Below are 24,924 nucleotides of genomic sequence, written 5' to 3'. Positions count from 1 at the left end.
GGGGACAAAAACTTCACTTCAGTTGTGTTGACAAAAATTTGTGAAGGATTTAGTTAGCTCTGCTCTAATTCCGTGATTTATGGCTCCATTCCACTTTCAGCCAGATGTGGTGGCTGGTCAGCCTGTGATTTGGCATCATCGTGAATAAATGATTACTAAAAAGGGTGTAGGGATTCTGAAGGACTGTGCGCTCTGCATGCTGACTGACTTTCACAATCACAATCAAACAAGGCTGCTGAGAAGCAACAGAGGGCTGGCACGGGCCCTCATAAATCTAGCATTTTGAAAGCATTTGTTCATTTAACAGCCTGCATTAATTAAAGCTAGGCTCGAGCAAATGACTTATTAAAGAGCTCCCTTGCCTTTGCAGATATAGGCAGCACTAAAATTGGTAATTTCAGAAAAACTGTTTTTTTGCTAATATTCTTCAAAAATAAGTGGGAATAAAATGACCAGAATGATTCTAGTGGACAGAAAAAGCAAGGAGTTAAGAAAAAAGTACAGTGGTGATGAAATTAACAGGTACTAAGCTCAAAGAATTTATGATTTTCAGTCCAAAACAGGTTGAATGAACTGAAGCATAAAATTCCCTTTTCTCATGCCACAACAGTAAAGGACTTATGAAAAGCTTAATACATGGTATTTGGATGGTATAATTTGAGCACATATTTTCTAAACAAGCCTAAGAAATCAAGCAGATCTAGCTCAAATGAGACTTTTTAATGAAGCAATGTAAATTGCACCAATAGGTAGCATATCTTCTCATCTAATAACTCTGTTTTCCTCCAACCCCTCAGTCTACCTTCAGAAAGAGGAAAGCTTGACTAGGATGTGGACTTAACCTAACACTGCTGCTATCTGTTGCTTGCTAATGTTTCAGCCTCAGGTCTGGTTAACATGTGGAAAGTGAGAGTTTCCTCATGCCAGTGAAGAGACCTGATGCACTAGGGAACAGGAATGATTGTAATTAAACGTCATAATCAAGTAAGTAGGGTGCCAAACCTAGTTGTTACCTCTTACTTTTAACACAGGGGAGACACAAGCATCAGGAGGGAGGGAGGGGATTAATTTACTGATCTCCAGGCTCCCCTGCCTCCAGGCAGCAGAAGAATGGGCATCTCCAAAGAGTGATTCACCCTCTTGTAAAAGAATGGGAAAAAAAAAAAAAAAAAAAAAAAAAACAGCCCTTAGAGGACTGTGTCCCTGTTGGTGAGGACAGAGGCAATGTATATAGCAACCTCAGAATAGGTACCCATCTCATGCAGTAGCAGTAGACAAAATAAATAAATAAATAAATAAACAAATAAATAAATAAAGTGCTAAGGCTCTGAACTCTTATTTTCCTAACCCAAGCCCTTCAGCAGGAAGGAGACAAGATGCAAAAATAAGCAATCTAAATGACAATTTCTAGTGTTAAAATAATTTTCCTTGTGCCAGTTTAAGCGCTTAGGGTCTCACGCATTTCAAGATCAAGCTGCTCACATCACACCATCAAATTCACTGCCTCCTCTTGATCTTCAGTTACCCTTGCTCAGAGTAATAATTTAGATCAGTATTTAGGAAATGACTGTAGCACGTGGATGAATCCCATTTCAATCCGACAACATGCTCTAGCGATTTCCTGAAGCAAGACCTTAATCTTTTTAATTTGATGGAGTGATAAGAATATCTTCTATATCATACTCATGTAGGGACTTCACAGAAAGCCTTCGCAAGGCAAGGTTATGCCTGCTTGTTCAAGAAAAATTGAGTGCTAATGTGTGTAAAAGAGAGCAGACCAAACGAACAGACTCTGTAAAACATGTATGCATATAAATACATACAGGTATGCGACACAAGATTGCTCAGAAGACGTGATCAATCAGGAACGGCTCAGGCTGGGCACATAAAAGGATTACGAGATGTCAGTGTTTTTCCAGCCGAAAGACAGGCCATGCACACTCCATTAGACAGATCTGGCCTGGGGCCCAGGGGACTTACAGGCTCAACCCGAGTTTGGTGTAAAATGAAAACACGACAGATGGCTGAGGGTTTCAGGTACAGGATGACACCAGGATCCTCTCTGATTTGAGGTAGCACTTTCACCCCTTTTCTGGGCCCTGGCATAAAAAGAGCTTGGTGGTGTGTGAGAGATGTGATCACCAAAAGCAACTGGAAGAAACATGAGAGAGATTCACTCTCCAAGGTTTAAGATCAAGCAGCTATGCTGTAAGGGAGAATTAGCCCAAAGCCATGTGATAGGGAGTAGGCCTCTTTCACCTGTTTTCTATTTTAGCCTAGCACACTTGAATGCCCCCCAAAAGAAAAGCCCCAGGCCCTGTCCCATCAGAGAGCCTGCTCTTTTCTTTCTGTACACAGCCCTGCATTATCCTCACACCACTAGGTGAAGAGATGCCTCTGAGAGGTCAATTTAGTCTGGCAGGGGGTGGGGAGCCATGAATCTCTATTCTTCTGTGTTCAAGCTCAAAGAGAGACTAAGAAGCTGTTGTGTGCACCAGCTCAGCCATGCACTCTACTGGAGAGTAAATAAGACCCCAGCCTTTAATCTGCACTGAAAGGAGATGGCATGCAGGGACCGCAACAGGCAACGTGCTCAAACAGCTACGCTGACTGACTATAGCGCGCTTGCAGCCGGGTCCACACACTACAACGTGCATCAAGTGCTCCTGACCTCCGTGAGAAGCAATACCTGATCTTGCAGAACACAGGCTACGACTGTTGCTGAAGGTTACTAATGAAGCCCACGTCTCCTGGTTGCAGGTTTTACTGCCAGTGCACACGGAGGTGTTTTCATCTAGGTAACTCTGCAAGGTTTATTGGTTTCAGCAGAGACTCCTGAAGTCAAATTTCCATGGTTGTAAGGCTGTAAGTTCTCCAAATCTAGCCAAATGAACAAGGAAAGACTGTGCAACAGATGTTCTGTTTCTGTTTTTATTTTTCATATAAAGCAAGATTTTAAAACCCAAGAAAGCTGTTCTTGTCTGAATTTCAACCAAATGCATTATTTCAAGCTGATGCACAAACTTCCTTGTCCTTCTTTTAGAGTCATGTAAAAAGGAAACCCCCGAGCCCACATAATTCTTTGTTTGATGTGTTTTCCTTAGTAGAAACAGCATTTCCCATATGCCCCACAACTGGACTTGGGAACTAATACCCCAAGACAGTAAATCACTTAAAAACGTGTGAAGAAACAAAAATGTTTGTTAGGAAACCTGATCTAGATTGCTGCTCTGCAAGAAGTGGTGGGAACAGCTACAGCTCATGATTATAACAGTGCAACCACAAACTGGTACAAATTATTCAAGCCACTGGGGACACCCTAAAGCAGGATGTTTATCTCTCTGACTGGACTGGGAGTTTTCAGATGGTCTTATGCTGCCAGAGTCTCTCTGGGTCACTGAAACAAACATTTTCAAGGCTGTTTTAGAGGTGCAGATCTTACAGTTATTTTGGCATAATTTATAATATTTTGGAATAAACTTCCTAGAAATGCCTGTGGGAAGGATCATCTGCTAGCATTCCTACTAGACTGCTTCCAAAAATGATACATATAAATGCATATAATCTGCCCCAGAAGGGTGAACTAGACACCTGTAGGTGGCTGGATTAAAGTTACTGGCCTGTAAAAAAAGGCATGACATGAGGCTGCTGACTAAGCTACATGTGAACAAAAAAAATAGGAGAAACTTCAGCAGAAATTATCACTTGACTGTGAGTCACAAAGGAGAGCAGCTTGTTCATCTATCCGTGCGCCTCCCATCCAAGTGTTCTTCTCTTACTCTTTAGTTACCTACATGTCCTCCAACAGCAGTTTGTAAACCAATAAATGCATGGTGAAGGGTCCAAAAATATCAGAGCTCCCTCAAACAAAAGAAAAAGAGCAATATCGATGGCCTGAAGAAGAGGGACATATATGACCCCAGTCAGTCCCACAGGCTGCTGCTGTGAAGAGTTGGAAGCTCACCATATGGCAGATCTGGCCAAGGACCTCAAGAATGCAGAACCGTTTCACTGAATGGAAGCCAAGCCACAAAACAGACACCCCACTCCTACAGGTCCAGACCACTTTACCAGCCAGTTAGGTCCATCAGCCCAGGAGGTGGAAACTGTGATCCCTACTGACATCAGCACCTTACAAAGTTCACAGGAGTTCCCAGAAGACACAGCTCTTAGGACAACAACTGAGTAGAGAGACACAGAAAGTAGGTTTTCAGTCAAATAGTAGAAGAACGGTGTCCCCAGAGGCTAGAACCTTTACAGGGTAACTTTCTTTAACCCACTCCATGGCCTGTTATTCCCTGACAGTAGCTGAACAGGGTGAAACAGAAACAAATCATCAGAAAGAAAAGGTTGGTCCCCAGATCTTTACTAATACTAACCTTTTTGGCACACAAAGGACAGCTCATGCTCTGTGAGAGACAGGCAAAGCCCATTTTTCAAACATATCACCAAATGGCCTGGCTCAGCTTTCATCGGACTAAGTGAGCAAAGAAGGGAAACCCCAGCCATGTCTTATTGACAGAGCTTAGCATGCCATACCTGAGGCAGTCATATCATTGCAGCAAGCAGAGAGAGTCCTCGTCTTTGTATAACCACATTACTGTGAAACTTTGTTCCTAAAAATCCTGTGCAAAGCTGGAAGAGGCTTCCTACATGGGCTGGTAACACCAGCAGTGGCAAACATTCCCAGCTGAGCACCCTGATGTAGTGGAAAAGAATGCTGTTATCCACTTAGCAGAGATGGGAAAATTAACCTTGAATGATTTACAGACTGAAAGATACGGTGCCTTGCCAGGACCAAACCAGCAAAATGCACACTGAGGGGGATGTTCAGCTCTTTCATGGTCTAAGAGTCACACTTCCTTGTTTTATCCGTACACAATATAGGAACCTTGTCTGAGCCAGTAAAACACCCTCCCTAGTTGGACAGAGTTTTCCCAAGGACAATTCAAACTGGCCCAGAAGAGGTATAAGAAAACGAAACCTATCTTTGGGGCTCAGGGGCAAATGTCACCACTTTGCCTCACATGGGCATACCTTTTAAATACTAGCTGATGCAGAACATCAAGTCATTTTAAAACAGGCAGTTGTCTCTCTAATGGACAAGCCTAGAAATAACACTTCTTGATCATTCTAGCAGTACTTTCCAAGTCATGAAAAGCTCAGGTACAGGAACAGAAACCAAGACACCAAAATCATGGTACTCTTCAATGTGTAATGCTGCCAGGAAAAGGAAATGAGAAATGAGAAAAATTAAAAATGGGGGTCCAGTCCTAGGGGTGTTTAAGTTGACTTAAAGACACCTCAGCTCATGTCAGGTGCAGGTATACAAGTATGTTGCATCACAAGACCTCTGCATATGTGTAGATCAAATTCCCCCCAGATGCCATCTTGCTGAGTCTGCACAATTCCAAAAGTGCTTGTCCCTGTGGTTATCTATAAGCTGAAATATTACTCCATAAATGTTCACTTGAGGTTTAACTCCACTAAGGCTGGGCCAAGAATTTTGTTTTGTTTTGTTTTGTTTTGTTTTGCTTTTTTTTGTTCTTTTGTTTTGTTTTTGTTTTTTCAAAAGATGCTATTTCTTTCACATTCCTTTTTAAGTACAAAATCTTAGTGGATTATACTTCATTACTCTGAAACCAAAGGGGAAATTCTGGCAGGCAGGAAAACATTCACCTACAGAAAATATTTTCACTAGAAATGGAGAAACTTAAAGAAATCACCTCAAACCTACATTCATCCAGAAGGAAATAAAAAATAAAACAATAAAGCCTTCGATTTCTTTTAAAAAGTGATGTCCTTTGCTAAGTAGTTCATATATATGCAATTACTAGGATTTACTTTCCACATTTGCTTGTAATAGAATCATGTAAACAAGAAACACTTTATGATGTAGGCTTTGCACAACATGGGAAAATTTTCCTAATTGAATAAAAAATAACCTTTAAAGTTATAATTTCATAAGATAGGATGAAACCATTTTTTCTTAGTGCAAGACAAGAAGACACCATTCAATGATTCTATGATTAAATATTCTCATCTACTAGACAAAAGTTTTCTGTCAAATCTTTGTCTCTTAAATGTGTGACTTCACTACATTTGGTTCCCTGGATTCCTATTTTCACTTTTGGACAAAGTCAAACCTCCTGATAACGATGAAAACTGAAGCTGGGAAAAAAAAAAAAAAAGTTTTCCACTGTTTATAAGGCCAAATTTGTAGCAAAGTTAACATAAGGAAAAAGTTTACAACCTCATATGGTATGTTTTAGAAAAACTGAGTTAAAAGAAATGGCTTCTGTTCAGGCAGGCTTAGCCACCAAGGCTCCATCTGTACTGACATTTACTGAGAGTTTTCCACTGCTGAAGCCCCAGCTTCATTAGGCAAGGAGACACTTACGTAGGTGACTATGCTAGCAGCCAGCATTACATTACACAATGAGGGAAGGAAATACCAGTGCCACATCTGAACTGCGGCTCTCACAGTCAGCTCTGCCACTGGACCTGCTGCTATTCCACACCAGTGATTTCCCCCCCCCAAAAAAAAAAGGTATTAGGGACTTGAAATTCCACAAGCTTAAAAATGTATTACAAGATGAAAGTCTCCCTGCCGTTGCTGCCTAGCAGAGCTAGCAAAGGGTAAACCCTAGCATAACAAGAAGCTGACAGTCACCAGACTGAAGCAGAAACAACACACAGCTGTTTCACCTGGTTGATTTTGACAGTTCCACTAATAAGCTGGAACAGAGGTTTCTGCCTCTAATGCAGAAATGCAAAGCTTTCCTCATTTCATGTGTCAGAGATGTCAGGACAAGTGCCCTTCATGTGAACCCTGGGGCTTTGGATGTGGGTCCTGCCTTCACACAACACTATCTATTCCCTTTGGGGTTGTTGTTCTAATAAACCCTGTCATTAGCATTCTGCAGACTCAAAGAAGCTACTAAGGAAAACAGTCTCAAAGCTGCTGGCTTGTATCTGGCATTCTCAGATTACAGAGGTACGGGCACACCTTCAGGGACTCAGCTTTTCTTCCCACCCAAAGAGCCTAAGATGATGCTGCATTCCAGAGACAGACGGAGGCAGGCAATCAGCAAGCCCTTTGTGCCTAGGGAGAAGCAAGGTGGCCCCACAGGACTCAATCTGTTTTATCGTTATGTCAGCTACCTGACCCTGCCCCCATTTTTGCCCTCTTGTAGGATCTGCCAAGGTACAGCTTCACTCGGATTGTTCCTGAACTTCCTCATTACACATTTCAAATCCCTTACGCAAGACATATATATGTTTATATTCCCTGTGCACATCCTCATCTCCAGTTCCAAATGGGCTGAGGTCAGGTTTAAAGCTTCCATGTTGGTCTCTGAATTCCCAATGAATTTCACAGGCCAACCAACATCTCATTTACCTGGGTAACTTCCATATTCCCATGGCAGCTTTTTTGTTTGGCTTTGTTTTATGGGTATAAACAGTTGTTTAGCTGGACAGAGACATCCTGGGAATAGCACTGTTGATTATTTTTATAAACACTGTTAACAGGTCCTTTCTCTGATATTTTATTTTTCAGAGATCATAGATATAGCTCCTTTTGCATAATTTCTCATGCAAAAATGCCAGAGTGAACAAATTTCAAGAAATAACAGCAAACAGCTTTATATGGAAATGACACCACCTTACACAACATTCAAGACAGAGACTCAGCACAGTTCCAATTCCCCCCATGGCAATTTTTTTTTTCCAGGATTATTTTGTTTGTTACAAAGTAAGGGGCAAGGGAAAAAGTTACACATATGTCTGTGTGTCCAATGTACTTGGCACCTGAGGATGACACAACCCAAGGACTGACTCAAAACCTAGACAAATCGGAGGAAGCCATTTGGTAGACTATGATAGACTATGGGGTGACCATAGGTGGTCACATATTCTCTCTTTTCCTTGTCCAGGTGGCTAGGAAGATGGGTTATGCAGCCATCTTCAGCTTGGACAGGGGCAATTACGCTTCTACAATGGTGCAAAAATCCTTAGAGGAGACTGATGGGTGGTCAGGCACTGGAACTGGCTCCCCAAGGAAGTCATTAGTGCCCCAAACATGCTGGTGTTCAGGAAGCAGGGTTTAACTCTTAGGTTCCCCCGTGTAGAGTCAGAAGTTGGACTTGATGATCCTCATGGGTCCCTTCCAACACCGGATATGCTATGATTCTATTTTAGATTCTATGTTTCTTTTGCATGTTGTTGGATTACTTGTCAACCATCTGAGAGTTAATTTTAGTTTAGAGAGTATCAGTTGACTCAACTGCTGAGAGTAAGACAACTAAGATCCTGGAGTGTTTTAAGTGAATTAACAACTTGCTGAATTGCTAATTCAGGCATTGGTTAATCAGCCTACTCATAACAACTCTTTCGGGATGTCTTGGGATAAAAGAAAAAAAAAAAAAAAGGAAAATAACAGAAATAACAGCTAGTCCCTGGAGGTTTGAATCCATACAAACTTGGGTAACACCAAGTAAATACTTTCATTATTTCCTTCAGTAATTAGAAGAAATGGTTGCTGAAGAAGCTTTCATCATCATCCTTCTTTTCTTAGCATTAATGGTGGTTTGCTGATATCCAGCACACTTTAAAGTGTCAAAATGATGCATTTTTTTAAGGAGGGGCAAAATAACAATAATAATAAAAAAGAGCTTTGAGACAAAAGGGATTTTGACAGTGTTTAAAAGATTAAGAGGGCCGACTTCTGAAGTTCATACATCAGCCAGCATATCTCAGTAAAGTCTTTCATTTCATCAACAGGGATATAAGGCAGCTTAGATCCCTCTATACTGCTTATTCATGAGCTGGCACTTCTGGAGTTTCTCAGCTGTTCAAAGAAGTAGGAGAGACTAGAGGAATTTAAACACAGCTCCTAGAGACTCAACTCAGCTCCTAGAGACTCTGGCTTCACCTGAGGCCTTACCTATCAAAAAGTCAGTGTCTCATGCCACTAAGTATGCTTCCACCTGCATAATAATAATAAAAAAAGGATATATATATATACTTTAAAATCAAGGTATTCTTTTATCTTATTCTTTAGCCTCTTCAACAGGAGCCACATTCATCCTGGAATAAAAGTGACCATGTAGAAAGTCCATCTAGAGTTGAGCATGATCAGAAATATCAAGGGAAACAAAGAATGTGTCTATTGGTACTGCAGCAGTAAAATGTAGACTATATAAAACGTGCTGAAAGGGGCAGGAGACCTGGCAACAAAGGACATGGAAAAGGCCAAGGTACTCAGTGCATACCTGCCTTCTTTACTGGTAAAACCAGTCTTCAGGACTCTTAGGGTCCTGTGACCACAGGGAAAGCTCTATGCAAGGAAGGCTGAGCGTTGAGTAAGGATGACCTGGTTAAGGAACACTCATACAAACTGGACACGCACAAGTCCTCACAGGATGCATACACAGGAACTGAGGAAGCTTTGCAATGTTACTGCAAGGCCAGTCTTGATTGGTTTTAAAAGGCTGCAATAATTGGTGAAGGTCCCTTAGGGCTGGAAGAATGCAAGTGTCACTCCTATCTTCAAGAAGGGCAAGAAGGAGGATCTGGGGAACTACAGACTGGTAAAGCCTCACATCTCTGCCTGGGGAAGGTGATGGAGCACATCATTCTGCAAAACATTTCCAAATGTGTTAAGGACAAACAGATGATTGGGAGTGGTTAGCATTGATGGTGCAACCTTGGATCCTGAAGTTCAGCAAACAAAGTCCTGTATCTGGGAAAGAAGAGCTCTAGGCACCAGGATAGGCTGGGAAACAGCTGCCTGAAGGCCATCTTGGCAGAAAAGGACCTGGGGTCCTATTGGACATCAAACTGACCTTGAGCCAGCATTGTGCCCGTTGTGGCAAAGGCCCATGGCCTCCAGAGATGCATTAGGAGTAGCAATACGAGCAGCCTGAGGAAGGAGATCCCTCCTTGCTCCTTAGCACTGAGACACATCCAGTTATAGACTCCCAAGTCCAAGAGAGACAAGGAAAAAATGGAGCAAGTCCAGAAAAGGGCAACAAAGATGATAAATAATAAAAGCATCCCATGAGGAGAAGCTGAGGACACTTGGGTTATTTAGTTTGGAGAAAAAGAGGCTGCTAAGAGGCAACTCCATTGTTCTCTACAGCTTCCTGAGGAGGGGAAGTGGACAGGGAGGTGCTGGTCTCTTCTCCCTACTAACTAATGACAGAAGATGTGGGAAAGGCACAAAGCTGCACCAGGGGAGGTTCAGACTGGACACTAGAGGAAACTTCTTTACTGTGAGGGTTGCCAAATGCTGTAAAAGGCTTCCTAGTGAGGTGGTTGGTGTCCCATGCCTGTCAGTAATTCAAGAGGCATTTGCCTAATGTCCTCGATAATATGCTTTAACTTTTAGCCCTGAAGTGGTCAGGCAGTAGGACTAGATGACATTTGTCCTTTTTCCTAATATCCCACTGAACTATTCTGTTCTGTTCTATCGTATTTTATCATACCAGGAGAGGCTGAAAGAGCTGGAACTGTTCAGCCTGGAGAAAAGAAGTCTCATGTGGGTATTATCTATGTATAAATACAAGACAGGAGGTTGTAAAACAGATGGAGCAGGACTTCTCTCAGTGGTGCACATGAAAGGACAAGAGGCAACGAACACAAGTTGACACACAAGAAATTTCAGTTGAGCATGAGAAAAAGCTTCTTTACTATGAGAGTGGTTAAAGACTAGAGAGCCCAGAGAGGCTGTGGAGTCTCTCTCTCTGGGATACTCAGAACCTGATCATACACAGGCAACCTACTCTGGATGACCCTGTTCTGTGCATGGGAGTTGGACCAGATGATCTGCCAGCCTCAGCTATTTTCTGACTCTGCGATGGTTCAGAAAGCAGGTAGCACCCTTGTAACAGACCGGTACAAGTGAAAAAAATCCACAGCACAGTAGCACAGTGCAGCCCTCTCTACTTCAATTTGCATCTGCTGGATAAACCAGAAACCTATACTGCTACGGACATGGCTGTCTCTGGATTAAAAAACTCCATCAGTCACTTTGGCTTAGCATTCAGATCTTGAACACTGCACGTACAGTTCCGAGAAATTAACAATGAATACAGAAGGAAGACTGGTTGTAGATTAGAGCTGGCTTTGCCCCCAAGTTCTTCCACAGACAACAGTAAGTAGATCTAACTTGTAACTCTAAGTGCTGCTATATAAAAAGGCCTGTCCACAATTAAGACAAAATCTTTACTGAACCTAGTGGAATGTTACTGGCATTACCATCTCTCTCTTTCCGTAAGTTTTTGTAATTCCCTCCCTTTGGCTTGAGACTTTTCATGTTTGCACTTTGGCCAAAAGCAAAGGTTTTTGGATAGTTTCAGCAGAATCTGTTATTTTTTTTTCCCTCTCTACTTTTGTGCAAGCTTAAATTACTTCTAAACAAAAAACAGTTCTAGAAATGAGATCTGACTGTGAAGAGTTTTCAACAGAATACAGGGTGAATGTGTACGATCTGTTAAAATGTTGTAAAAGCATAAAATACACTGGATCTAACCATCAAATCTATTTCTGAGCAAATTACCACAATAATTCTATGTAAGAAGTCAAAATCTATAGCCATGGAGCTATATTAAGACCTGAAGAGATACATGAGCTTTTTGTGCAAAATGCATTACACATCTCTAAACTATATCAATCCACTTGGGAAGATAAAATAAATAATCAATCTTTTCTGCTTTTCTCCCATTTAAAATACAAATGCAAACAGTATTTTATATAACAAGAGAGTGTATTTGTAATATCTCAGCCATCCACAAACCATGACCTTCTTTGGATATAATTGATGATAAAAGTGTGTTTTTTTTTCAATGATGTTTGGTTAATGGAGAATATTGAACTTCCCTTTAAAAAGTGTAGCTCTTTTAAAAATAAAAGGCACATTGTGGAAAAATCTGAAAAGAAACAACCAGAAGTCCTTTCCCCCTTCTATCCTGAAACCCTTGATAACCTACTACCATTTTAATGCAATCTTGTCCTGCAATTTACCAATCACTGCTGCGAGAAAATTTTACACTGGTGGCCAAGAGAGGGAAAGCTACAATGCAATGATGATTTAGTCCCACTCCTATAGGCTTTCTCTTTCCTCTTTTCTGCTACTTTCTGCTGCAGCTCATTATAATGTGCCCTGTACTATCACTTTCTTGGGGCCCTATTCGAGTAATTGAACAAGAGAACAATACTCAAGCGATGCAAAGAACTGTGCCCAAGTTATTAGTTCATCTTCACTACTTGCTGGCATCAAAATAAATCTTGTGCAGAATCACCTGTCATACAGGAATCTGGATAAGCAAAAGGCTCAATTAGCTTTCTGGAAAACAATCAAAGCCTGCACTCAAATTTGCATTGTGCACTAAGAAAACCTCAGAACTGTACAGAAATTGATCTGTTTTCTGCATTATACACTGTGATGTTACTTATCTAATTTAGGCAATTAGTGCAAAACAAATAAAGAAGTCCCCACGCAAACAAACAAGGGGATAATGAGGAATTGTGCTGTTAAAAAAATGGGTTCCTGCTATATATCTTTTGCTCACAAGTATCTCTGCATACTGCCGTTTAATTCCCTACTGCATAAGGGGCAGGGGGAGGCTGACACTGTATTTTATGCAGAGCTATTTGGAAGAGCAGATGAGAATGGAGGCCAGCCTGGTAGCAAAGCCAGAGTAAAATTAGAGGTAGTTTCAGAGTGGATCTAGTGTCCCCAGAGAAGTGTATGAACCTGTCTGGATTCAAAAGCATGATGGAAAAGGTTGCATGGTGGTTGGAAAGCAAGACGTGCACATAAGCCACTCATTAAGCATGGTCACATGGGCCCAGGGCTCTAGGCAGCACTGCAACAGCGAAGTGCTGTGTGAATCTTAACCCTGCTTTACTGAAAGAGGCAACTGGGACAAAGAATGGGGCAGCTGAGAAAGGGAAAATAATAGAAAGGAGTAAAGCAAGAATGCAGGAAGCCTGGGATAGGTTTTGGGTTGTCATGATGGTAGAGAAGGATTTGGAAGGACACAGGAGAAAAGAGAAAAGGGCAAGAAGCAGTGGGTGCTGACAGCCACACATCTGTCCATCTGTCCTGCTCCTGCAGTGCTTCTGGACTGTGGGAAGTGTACGGTGCATGCTAATTACAGTGAAGGAAGTCTGGGGGATAAGAGTAGGAAGACAAGGAAATTGACTGGAACGGAGACAAACGATACAAAAGAACCTTGAATCTAAGTGATTTATCCAGCACAGCTACTGGGATGCAACTGGGATGCAGTGTGTGTGTGCAAGAGATGGAGAGGCTCTCCTTTCTCCAGCTCTTGAGACAGGACTAACTCAGAGAGACACTGGCATGCATGTCTGCCCATTTGCATCTGAGCCTGGGCTGCTCGTTCCTCTGTTGTGATCCAGTTACTGGAGCCCTGACATCCATGGCTAGCCCCCCTCACCAAGGAATGGCTACCTGCAACTGATGCAGCTGGCACTCAGGGCAGATGTATCAGGAACTTCAGACCAGCCAGGACAAGTGTGGTCAGAATCACATCAGCTACTGGAGTACAGCCAAGCTCTTGTCTTAGCTTAGAGACCAAAATCCATACAAACTGTACCTGCTTCACTTTCCTTCCTGACAGGGAGCTGCATGGAGCAGAGTGATATGGCAAGGAGATAGCAAATCTTCATGCATGCCTGAACAGACGCTATCAGCCACCATTCATTACCTCTCTGCCCTCACACACAGGACCCTTGTTATGTTAAGTTTGTAACCACAGCTCCCTGCTGCAAGTGAGGAGGTTGTCACAGACTTCAAATACTAATGCTTTTACACTGTTTGAGTAAATATTTTCCTTTCCTTGTCTAGATCTTCCATCCTCACTAAAGCAGTGGCCATTGAGAGCAGAAAACATCACATGGGTCCTGACAGTGCTTTCAGTTCTTCCTCTCTCACAAGGCCCACATGGTTCATGGAGGACAGGATGCACTGCTTCTGTGGGAATTAGCACCTGCACTCATTCTCACTTTTTCCCTTCCCTGGAGCTAGAACAAAGCACGGCAGTCAAGGCAAAACAATCTTGTTTACACTCTCCACCCACTGAGTTGGATGTGCACACTAGATGTGCCTATGGATTCCTGCTGGCTGCTAAGGAGCAGATGAGGTAGTTTTTCCCTTTCTGGGAACAATGCTTTGTTCCAAAATAGGGACAGACAAAAGTCCCTTGTAGTTGTGAAAGTGCAGTGGAAGAGGCAGTGATCTGCAGCAGAAAGGTGAAAGTGTGTCTTGCATCTCCCCTTACATTTAGAAGGTCTCTTAGATTCACACACTTCTGAATGTTATTCTTTTGGATGTGTTCTTGAAAGGTTTGTTCAAATGCTGATGCAAGCTCTTGTTACCTTTCATTTCAGCTCTGTGCTTCTGCCCTTCTACCCTGGTTGGCAAGAGCATAACCATGTTTGTGTAACTGTGTATTTCTTTTGTGTATGCACTACCGTTGGTTCAGTATCTGTGGCTATGCGCATATGAAATAGAAGAAACGAGTCTGTAACTAATAAATATTATAATCAATGCATATGTTGTGAGCTCTTTGCATACTGCAGGAAGTTTTCGCAGTATGGGGCAATTACCAGACCACAGCTGTGTTCTGTGTCCACTAAGGTGAAAGTACTGACCCTTCTCTAAACTGAGGCAACCACTTGTCCAAAGCTTCTAAGGGATGTGGAAAGAATGTGTTCAGGTCGAAGAACACCTCAGTCACATACCAGCTCCAAATGCAAAGAAGAAGCTCTTGTCTGGGTACTCTTCCAGCAGGTCCTTCACTCTCCTTCCCATTCGCTCATTTCGCTTGTAGATGAGCTCCTGACGGAAGTAGCTGTCTATCTCTTGGGCAGTAATACGTTCATGGGCTGGCAGTGTAGCATTAATGAAATTTGGGACCTAAGATAAAAAGAAAAAAAAAGTCCTTAAAAAGGGCCACTTATTTCAGGCAGACATCATGCACAGGCTTTTTGCTCCATCACTGAATGTGGCAATTGCCCTGTCTTTCAACACACATTCAGTAGGACAAAACCCAAAGAAAGCCAAAAATGACTAAACAAACTGCTAATAATGCATAGTGCTCCATTTCTCTCAACACATCATTTCATAAGCCAGCCAGATTATTATTATTTTTAAAGGCGAAGTCAACAAATATTCTCAGTTTGCCACACCATAGATCCCAAATCCTGATTGCTTGGCTGAAGAAAGTAAATATTTGCCCCTGGCCATCTTTAACTACATACTTCTTCCTTAAATTGTCATGGGTATGACATAACTATAATTATAATTACACTCTTCTTGGAGAGTTTGACTAGTATCAAACCCTTGGGGCTGTCAAAGAGTAAGTGCACACTCTGAACTAGTTAACAAAAACATTCCCAAACTTTCTGAAAAAAAGGAGAGCCAAATTTTGTCAGGAAAGAAAGTTTTACCAGGTGTAGTTCTGTCTTCAAGGTATTTTTTCAAATACTGAGTACATCTCCTGGGGCCCCCAGGACTGCTGTGGCTGCATGCTACCCTGACCTCTTACAACTGGAGAGAATCATGGGTTTGGAGTCACAGCCACCGTGCCTTCTTCCATAAGTAGCTCTGGACATTGCAGCTACAGGGACTGCTAAGAACAGGGTCTGCAAGAGACATTTTCTGGGGAGCAGGGTCACTAAGCCAGGTGCTTTCCCTTGCAAGGATACAGCACCTGGAGAGGCTCTGGAGTGACTCAGACTATCACCGCCTGTTGCAAAAGGGTGTTTAGCTCACAGTGGGTCAAGCACAGGGTCATATACAATTCACAGATAAGTTCTCCTTAAAAATGTAAGCTGTTCAACTTGCAGGCTATTCAGCTTTGCTGTGATGGGGACTGCCCTGCGGAGGAGCCGCTTGTCTAAGTAAAGGGCGCTTGCTCCCTTGGAGAGCATGTCTTGGCAAGAGCTGTTCTTTCCAAGGCCCCCAAGGCAACATCAGCTCTGCAGTCTGCAACACCTCAGCAGAACAGCGGTGCAGCATCTGTATGCTGTTACAGTGCTGGCCTCCTTTGAGAAGCCCTTTCAAATCTATGAATGAAACGCACTGTGTAAGAGCTAAGCATTATTAACAACCAGGTTGCCAGCACTGGCAGGCTGAAGGGTGTACAGGACAGGAAGGTAACACGCGCACAAAGCTCAGTGCCAGAGAAGCAAGGGTTAGTATGACAGTATTTCCAGATCTGCAGCACTGTGCTGTATGTATCAAAAGGCCGTATGAAAACTGTTACTCAGCAGGGAAAGCCCAGGTACCAACACACGCTTGTTCAGCACTGCGAGGCTAGAGCCACATTTTCATTGAAGTGCACAAATTGCCAGGCAGTACCTCACACACAAGAATAAAGAGAGGCCTGATGTCTCAGTCTGAGGTTAGCTATCTAACAGCCCAAACAGGCCAAATTGGTCCCTGCTGGGCATTTTCTTGTGGTTTAAAGATCAGAGCATTGCATTCCACTGTGCTGCTTGGGAAACCGTCTCCATAAACGAAGTCTGTGAGGCCTCTGAGGTTTTCTTTTCCTTGACATTCAGTCTAAATCTATCTTTTTCTTTGTTTCACTCCATTTCTCTTCTTTGCGCCTTGCCCACAGTGCAGAATCGTACTGATAGGAGAAATTAAAAAGCTTGCAACTTGCCTAGCCCTACACAAGTGTCAAAGTCAAGACAGCATTTCTCTATCACTGTTTGCACAAAAGAGCCTGCTTCTACCCTCTGTTGGCACTACGTTTGCTCCTACCCAAGTTAGCGCAATTCCACAGGATCCTTAAGAAAATAAAGGATTAACTCATAGAGCTTTGATGCTAAAGCAAACACGGCATTCGTCCAAAAGGGAAAGCCAGGTGCGCCTTTGCTGCTTGTGTGCAGTAAGACGGCGGTGAGCTAGCGCAGACTCCTGGAAGAGCAGGCGCAGGAAAAAGACAGGTTAGCTGTCTTTGGCCCCTGCCTGAGGAGAGACAAGCGTGAGACAGGGGTTAGAGCTACCGGGACGTGTGCGTAGCACAAGGGCTGCAGTGGCAAGACTCACTTGAGAAGTGTCATGGTTGAAGATGATGGAGCTGAGGTCCCCACAGTTGTAATGCTTGATAAGGTCTTCTGTCGTATAGGGGATCTGGAAACTGCCTGCTCGGAGGCTCTCCTGCTGCAAGAGAGTCTGATTCAAAGCAAAGATCACCTGGGGGAGGGGAGAAGGAGGAAAAGACAGAGTTCCTTGTGAGTTCTTGACTCGCTCCTCGAGGAGGTCACAAACACGCAACCACCCTCAGAGGACTCGCTGAAGCTGCTCCCACTCCGAGTACCCTACTCCACGTTTCACCAACCCAGGCCTCCTCCAGGTCTGCAGCTAATTACTTGCCATGTCCCACAGACCTGAGTATAGGAAATCACCTTGCAACACGCAACTCTGGGTGGCTTTCCCTGTGATGTGATTCATGCAGAAGAGGAGTTTCTTTATTTAAACAGTCTTTTGAAAGACTCTTGCTCCGCTAGACAGCAGCCTACCAGTCATCATAGAGCCTAGGCCTGACTGTCTCCGATCCCCACACCTCAAACAAGCATGGCTTCCCTTGTTCACCCCTTCTTCCTCATCCACACGGAAGATTTCACCCTGGGGCTTCCTGCATTGTGCTCCCCTGGCTCCCCCACTAATGTCCAGCACAAATCCTTTCCAGGAGCTGCCTGCGGGCCAAGTGGCTGGCAGGGCCCCAGGCTGCTACCTTCCCCATGGGCAGAGCAGCCCCTGACGCACGTTCCCTCCTCCTCAGCATTCACCTTGGAAAATAAACGCTCCCACTCTCTCTGCCTTAAGCTGTGCATACACTAGAACAACCACCAGAGTGGTGGCTGAGGAGATCCTACCCCTAGGGTAGATCAGCAGAGATCCTCTACAGGTTTTCTTGTGTCAGTGTTTCTTGGTAATGGCCTCAGGGTCTGAGCCAGAGATCTGCCACCCCACCGGCTTCTGGCACAGGCATCCCCACAGATGACCTGTTTGAAAGGCACAAGAAAGCAACAAGTTCTGCTATAATCTTCTGCCTGATTATTCTTTATTTCTAAAGAAAGTAAGCTGAGGGATGTCTGCTGAGGTCTTCAAACACATTTCAGAGTTACTCTTATGAGGGCTTATTTTCCTAGCTCTTGTTTCCAAGATGGCACTGTGCAGGTTGACAAGGTCTCTGTGGAGTTAACTCCTGGACACCAACAAAAGCATTCTGAAACTAGAGGTACTTGTCAATAACATGAAACTCATACACGAGTATTCATGTGCTCAGGTTGTGTGAACCAAGTCTTGGGTTTCCAAGACAGGACGGATATAGGAACAAACAGGCATAATTTGCCCTTTCCCAGGACAACAATCCAGAAAAGTGCACAGAGCTTGAAATCACGCTGTCCCCGCTACAATGCCCACCTGGATCCAAACCACTGTGTATGTAACTGAATATGAGAACACAAAATTTATCTTTAGTTCTGGAAGGGTGTTCATGAATAGCAACACTCATTCCCATCTTGTGTGTTTAAAAGGGGCAAAAAGTCACAAACTGCACCTGATAAAAAGAATACCTGCAGGTGGACACTCAGGAAAATTATATCAAACTAACCACTCAGGAAAGTTACATCAGACTATCTGAGGAGATTTAACAAAGGATGTTTGCTTTATTTGGAAGTAAATTAAACAAAAACAAATTGAAACCACTTTATTTCTGCACAAAAGTTTGCATGGAGGCTGGGGTTTATTGCATTCTGAGGCCATTGTTTTCCATTTGTTTGGCTTCACTTCCCACACAGAGAAGCTCTAATGGATGTTAATGACCAGATGAGATTCACTGAGACAGAAGCCAAATTTGTGCTGAAAATGTGAGGTTTCTACAGCCAGGGCTGCTAGGTTATGCCAGGAAAAGTTTGTATGTACAACCAGTGCAGCCAAAAACACTTCCATGGGTATGGCTTCTTTTGTAGGTTATTTGGACTACCATAGCAGCACCCACTGGGACAATGTACCACTAAAACAATATGGTCCTCACTAAACTCTGCAGCCTTTAAAACAACGACCAGATTAACCCTGCCCATGGAGCAGCAGTAAGATCTGTGAGGGGTTCCTGAGCTGGTCAGGTAGCTCTGCCTCGATGCAGAGTATGCACATCACAAAGGCTTTGCAATCTCTACAGTTCGATTTTTATCCAAACACAAATCAGCAGAGGTAGCCATCTTCTGTAGAGAAAACACCAGCCTGCTGGATGAGACATGAAAACAAAGCAAACCTTCCTGTGCTCTCACAGCCTGCACTCCTGCTGTTGCTTTATCTGGGCTGGCTCTCTGTCTGCAGGCTACTTTCTGCTTCACATACACCTTTTCCCTCCAGCCTTGCAGCATGTTTCAGGGGAAACGGATTCAGTCTCTCCCACAAACAGGCTCACACACCTGGCCTGGACTGTAGCAACCAGGCTGACCCACACAGGCATCTTCCCTTCCTCATGCCCATACACCAGCAGTGAAAAACTAGCACAAAATAAACTGCAAACAGCTAAATAAACCTGCCTTAGCGGCACAATCTAAAACTGAAATGACTACCTGCAGTTATGAAGAGTTACTGCACATGTTTACACAGGAATAGCAACAACCCACTCCCACTCCTTTCGTATTTCCAGACATACTGCTGGCATGACACAAAGACGTTGTGGCGAGGCAGCTTTGGCAGCTGTCTGGACCATGGTAAGGGTGTCTCTTTGGTGTGCAGATGGAAGAGTTGGTACTGAACACACAGAGAAGTCTCAAGATGGTGGCAGCTGAAGGATGTGTCTGCCCAGCTGGAGAAGCACAATAGACTTTTCATAATGAGGTGGTTCATGTTTCATCTCAAAGAACAAAATGTCCAAGCTCACTACCCGAGATTTGTACACAGTCCTGATCACAATTACCTCTGTACGTAGCAGGCTATCCTGGACTTCTCAGCTCTGACATCTGGCTTGTGTGGTGCTGTGTGGGTTGTTTTTCCTTGGCATGGAGGAGTACAGAGGGCTGTTCCCTGCAAGCCAGGCTTCCCTGTGAGCAATATATTTCCCCATTTGGCTCTTGTCCAGCACCCTATCACTGTGTGGCACCTGAGAGTGAAACCTCACAAGAACCACCTGAAGCCCACCTGGGGAGGTGACTTTCACCCTGGAGGTGTGTGAGGGATCAGGGTGGTCTTAGTTCCCTTGCTGACAGCAGCAGCAGCAAAGTCCCTGAGCACCATTCTCAACCACATTTCAAGCACTGGGAGCTGGAAAAGTCAAGGGATGACAAATGGCCAGGAATCAAAGCAGCACCAATTGCCTTCCAAGTCTTTCCCAATGAGTTATAGTAACTCATGTCAGCAGGCATTTCAAAGCTGGAAGGTAGGAGATGCTGTTGCCAAAATGCTCTCCACATCAGCTGGTCTGAATTGGATGGTGGCATCTGTTGGAGGGGAACCCTGGCACTCCCACTGAACAACTACACAGGACTACAGCTTGGCATCAGTGTGTGTAGAGCCTGTCAAGGAATGTGATAGCTTCTCCTTATTTCTGCATCGCTTGTACCTTCCTGGGGGAAGGGTAAATCCTGGGTAGAAAGAAAAGGGACGTGTGGGGATAAAGAAGGAGAAGCTGTTAGCAGCACCAGGTGTTGGTTAAAGCTGTGCCCCGGTGTGAAGGTTATCTTTGGTAAACAGTACTGGATAAACGCTGTCAGGATCTCAAAAGAAAGAAGATCCCTGAACCTTCTGTTCTTAAATGATTTAATTTGCTGAGGTGGGTCTCGCTTAGATGTCGATAACTCTTATCTGTCATTATTTCTAAAAGAAAACATTAGACTTGGTACAAAGTGGTACTTAAGGAAGACTGCAGTCATCAAACTTTGGGGATTCGATCCCAGTCTTGTTTACCAGATGTGAAAAGCTGGAAGAGAGTTGACAGAGCATGAGATGGAGAATCAGGAATCAGATCAGCAGCAGATCTGCAATTGGTGTATTTGCTCGGCACAAATAGCACTTGCCTTCCCAGATCCCCTCGTAGACCTGAAGTGCTTTAATTTGTAATCAGTTCAGGAAGTTAAGAAGAGAACAGAAAAAGAAGGAAGGTTTGAAGAAAAGTTTTCAATTTTGCCCAGAAATCAAACCCAAGGGCTTATACTGATCTGAATTCCTCAAACAAATGTTACACAAACTATGTGTCTACCTTCTGGGTGTCTTTTGCATTGCACTCTGCTTTATTAATTCCAAAATCTTGCCTGTTTTGGAATCCACCGAAATCACTCTACATTTGTCCTCCCTGTAAGACTACTCTTCCTTACTTCACACCTCCCCCGCCCCAGCAACTCTACCCTACCCCGCTCCATTAAGTGTATTCATACTAGCATCAAAGCATCTCCTGAAAAGATGTATTTGGAGAACAAAAGTAACAAGTTTATTATAAAGGGATTTTTTTTCCTCCCACCTCCCATTTCCACTGTGATCTCTCTGTCTTCCCCCGGCCCTTTCCCTTTTTGTACTGTGGAAAAAATCGATTAAGCTCTCTGGTATACATATTGCTGCAAACCTCATTCTCCTCCTGGAGATTTCTTCAGCTGTCAGGAGACACTTGTCCCCTTTGCTAGCATTGTTGGAGTGGCCTGCTAGGCTAAGGGGGTGGAGAAAAGGGGGTTAGAGCCTGGCAGATGCCTTTTTTGTCAAAGACAAAAGACCCCCTGCCATCCTCTCCACTTTTCAGCACTTTCATCCACACTGGATCAAAGTGCTGTTCTGCATATGAAAGGAACCTGGCATTATGCGCCTCAAATTAGCCTATCGCCATCCCGCTAGCCTCCAAGTCTTGCCAACAAAAGCACTCACATCTGTTCCATCATTTGCCTCATCCTCTGTTTTTTTTTTCTTTCTTTTTTTTCTTCTTTTTTTTTTTTTTTTTTTCTTTCCCCTCTCTCCTCTCAATTTTTGAGGGCCATTCAGCCCCTTGAATTATAGTCTGGGGGAGCATCTTCCTTGCCCTGCGATCACTCAGCCAGACAATTTGCTTTTAATTGTCTTAAGGAATCACAGTCTGCTTTTGGGCCCTTCCCAGAGACTAACGGCACCCATTATAGCTTCCATTCAGCCTCTTCGGCTAGTTCTTTCCTTCTTCCTCCTCCTTCTCAAAAATGTGTTTCTATCCTTGCTCTTCACCTGGAGGAGACCATCACTTCTCTGGGCCAGTGAACCCTACTGCCCCAAATCAAAGCGAGCCTCAAATCAAAGGCATCATGGCTATGAAAGTCAATAATCCTCCTTTGTCATGGTAATGGTCCAGCAGGCTGAGTGCTGAGAAGAAAGTGGGATTCCTTAGACACAGCTCCTTAGATGTCTGGTGCCCATGCCTCAGCTGCCTTTGAGGCAGAACGATGGGACTGGCCTCAGACTCTGAGACCCTGAACCCACCTGTCGTGAGGAACCTTGCAGACACCAGCCTGCACATTCAGGCAGAAGTCTGATTTTGGCGAGGGCTGAGAATAACAGTGGGAGATTTAATCCACTGCCTGCAACCTTCAGAGACACCTAAGTCACTTTCAGGGCTATTGCACCAGACGAGATGCTCCTGGTCACCCCTGCAACAAGCTTTTGCAAAGAACGGATAAAAAGATGTATCTTCCAAAATCAGGACCATTTTTTTGTGAGAAAACTTGGATTCAGGTGTCTAGAAAAGAAAAGTGATCAGAGGGCTCACCTGGAGGACAAGAAATGAGCAGTTTAAATCATGAAAACACAAGGACACAGAAACTACTCTAGAGGTTGCCTACAAGCTTCAAGGTTCCCATGGTCTTGTTTTTGTGAATGCAGTTTGTTCTCAGAAGACAGTACAAGTTCTGGGAGTACCTCTTCCCTAGCATCACCATCCAAGGCAGTTAGATGACACTTTGTTTGCCTCAAGTCAGACAATGTAGATGGTGGTAGAGATAATGGCGTCAAAGAGTTTGGTCTTTGGTCTGCTGACCATGAATTCACCCTGGCAACTCCTGGTGCCAGAATCTTGCTGTATCTCTTTGGAGAACTGAACAACAAGAGGCTCTGAACAATTTTGATTGTTAATTGGAGTATCTAAATCTCTGATAACAGTATTTTGGACTGTAATATCTGAGATTTACGGCAATACACAAACCAACCATTCTCCAACTAGGAGCTCAGAAATCAAGGGACTTCCAAAGATTTATCACTGAAGCAGTGAATGAATTTACCCTCCCCCTCCTGATGCAGGAAAATGGTAGATGATGTTGAATTGGGGGAATGCTGTTTACAGTGCTGCTGGAAGAAATGCAACTCTGGACTGTAGCAGATTGTATTAATATACCTTTTGTCTGAGCAATTTACATGGATTTAGAGGCTTTTATGTTTCCACTGACTGTAGGAAAAATAAATGCCCCGTTATGTGCTGAATGTGGAATGAGACCAGCAGTGGAACAGATCATTGCCATTTTGGAGGTCAGCTTGCAGTTCACATGGACATTTCCATGACCTTGCTGGGACTTGCTTCTTTCTTTCTGTAGAGCTAAAAATGTGTCTGTGAGCCCACAGAGTGGCTGCTGCTTCTCCTCCCTGACAGCTCTGCATCCAGGTGCTCATTAGGGTTCCTCCTCATGCTGCGGGAATGCACCAGGCTTTCATGAAGTTCATCCAGTTCATCCCAGAAAATCTTCACTCTGTGCTAGAAATGACCTGATGGTGCATGTTTGCATGTTTCTAGAGAAGCATTAAACTTTTCTTATTATTGTTATTGCCATCTTTGTAAAGGATTTTGTAAACATTAGGAAAGATTGTTTTTAAAACCTTCATCAAATACATTTTTAGCACATCAATTGGAACTAGAGACCATGCCTTTGTATAATTTTCACATTTCTACAGTTCTGTGCCACAATTCAAAGCAAAAAATTGATTTTCCATACTTTACACTTAGAACTCCTGCCTGTCTCCTGTCCAGCGCTTCTTCAGTTAACAATGCTTAGCCTGTTTTGTGTTAGTATTGCCATGTATCTCCCAAACTCAGGTTAACATCAATCTCGGGAACAATTAGAAAAGTGAAGAAGACTTGCTTGCGATTCAGATTTCTCTCAGGGTGCCTTCACTTTTCAATTCACAGGACACTAGTAACCAGTACACTAGCAGAAAGTGTTTCTTTCACAGTAACCAATGTGCCAATCTTTCCACTTTATTTTTTTTGTTTTTGTTTTTGTTTTTTGTCCTGATCTAAATCATGAGACAGAATTTCCTACCCTAGGTGAAACAAATCTCCCAAAGCAAACAGACAAAAGAGCAAATGCTAAGATGATGTTGAATTTGAGACTACAGGTTCTTCTTATAGGGAAAAAAATCATTAAGATAGTGTAACTAAACTCAACGAAATCCTGGCAGACCTAGGATATTTGCAGAAGAGGATACACAGGCCTTCACGAAGGTACGCTACAGGTCAGGCACTGTTTTCACTTTAATTTCTGCAGAGTCTAATCCATAACTGGCTTCTGTTGATGCTACAGGACTAACCATCACAGAAAAAAACCTACTTTTAAACAAGTTTACAGAAAAGTTCCCTTAGAAGGGAAATAATTTGGATTTCCAAACTGCAGCCATTACTGTAGCTACCACTCTAAGTAGTCAGCAGCATTGCTAAAGCCTAACCTATCTGCATAGCTTTAAGGGAAGCATTTATTGTAGTTTTTATCACCCTAAAACACAATTAATGTAATTTAATAAACATGATGATTGAGATTTGGCCTCTAGTTTTCTTCCACTCAATCACAGTTGGTTTTTTGGAGAGCTGCAGGATGAAAGAAAAAGGTCTTACAGGTCCCCTCCTGAGTGGATTATTTTATCACTTTTTCTGCCTA

The 24,924-nt window shown here is 43.3% G+C and overlaps 1 protein-coding gene across 4 annotated transcripts in view; it reads right to left on the bottom strand.

Moving 5' to 3' along the window:
• TRABD2A (TraB domain containing 2A) overlaps nucleotides 1-24,924 on the bottom strand; it is a 78,267-nt gene that overhangs the window by 9,405 nt on the left and 43,938 nt on the right. For 3 of the 4 annotated variants that reach the window (XM_068668013.1, XM_068668015.1, XM_068668011.1), the window contains exons 3-4: nucleotides 17,090-17,236; nucleotides 14,773-14,947 (exon numbers count right to left, since the gene is read on the bottom strand). In XM_068668013.1, coding sequence (XP_068524114.1) covers nucleotides 14,773-14,947; nucleotides 17,090-17,236 — 322 coding nt within the window. The remainder of the gene's footprint in view (nucleotides 1-14,772; nucleotides 14,948-17,089; nucleotides 17,237-24,924) is intronic. The other variant, XM_068668012.1, reaches the window with a different exon arrangement.

This window comes from Anas acuta, chromosome Z, assembly GCF_963932015.1.
Source record: "Anas acuta chromosome Z, bAnaAcu1.1, whole genome shotgun sequence".
NCBI classification, from domain to species: Eukaryota; Metazoa; Chordata; class Aves; order Anseriformes; family Anatidae; genus Anas; species Anas acuta.
This window is presented reverse-complemented; position numbering and strand designations above follow the sequence as displayed.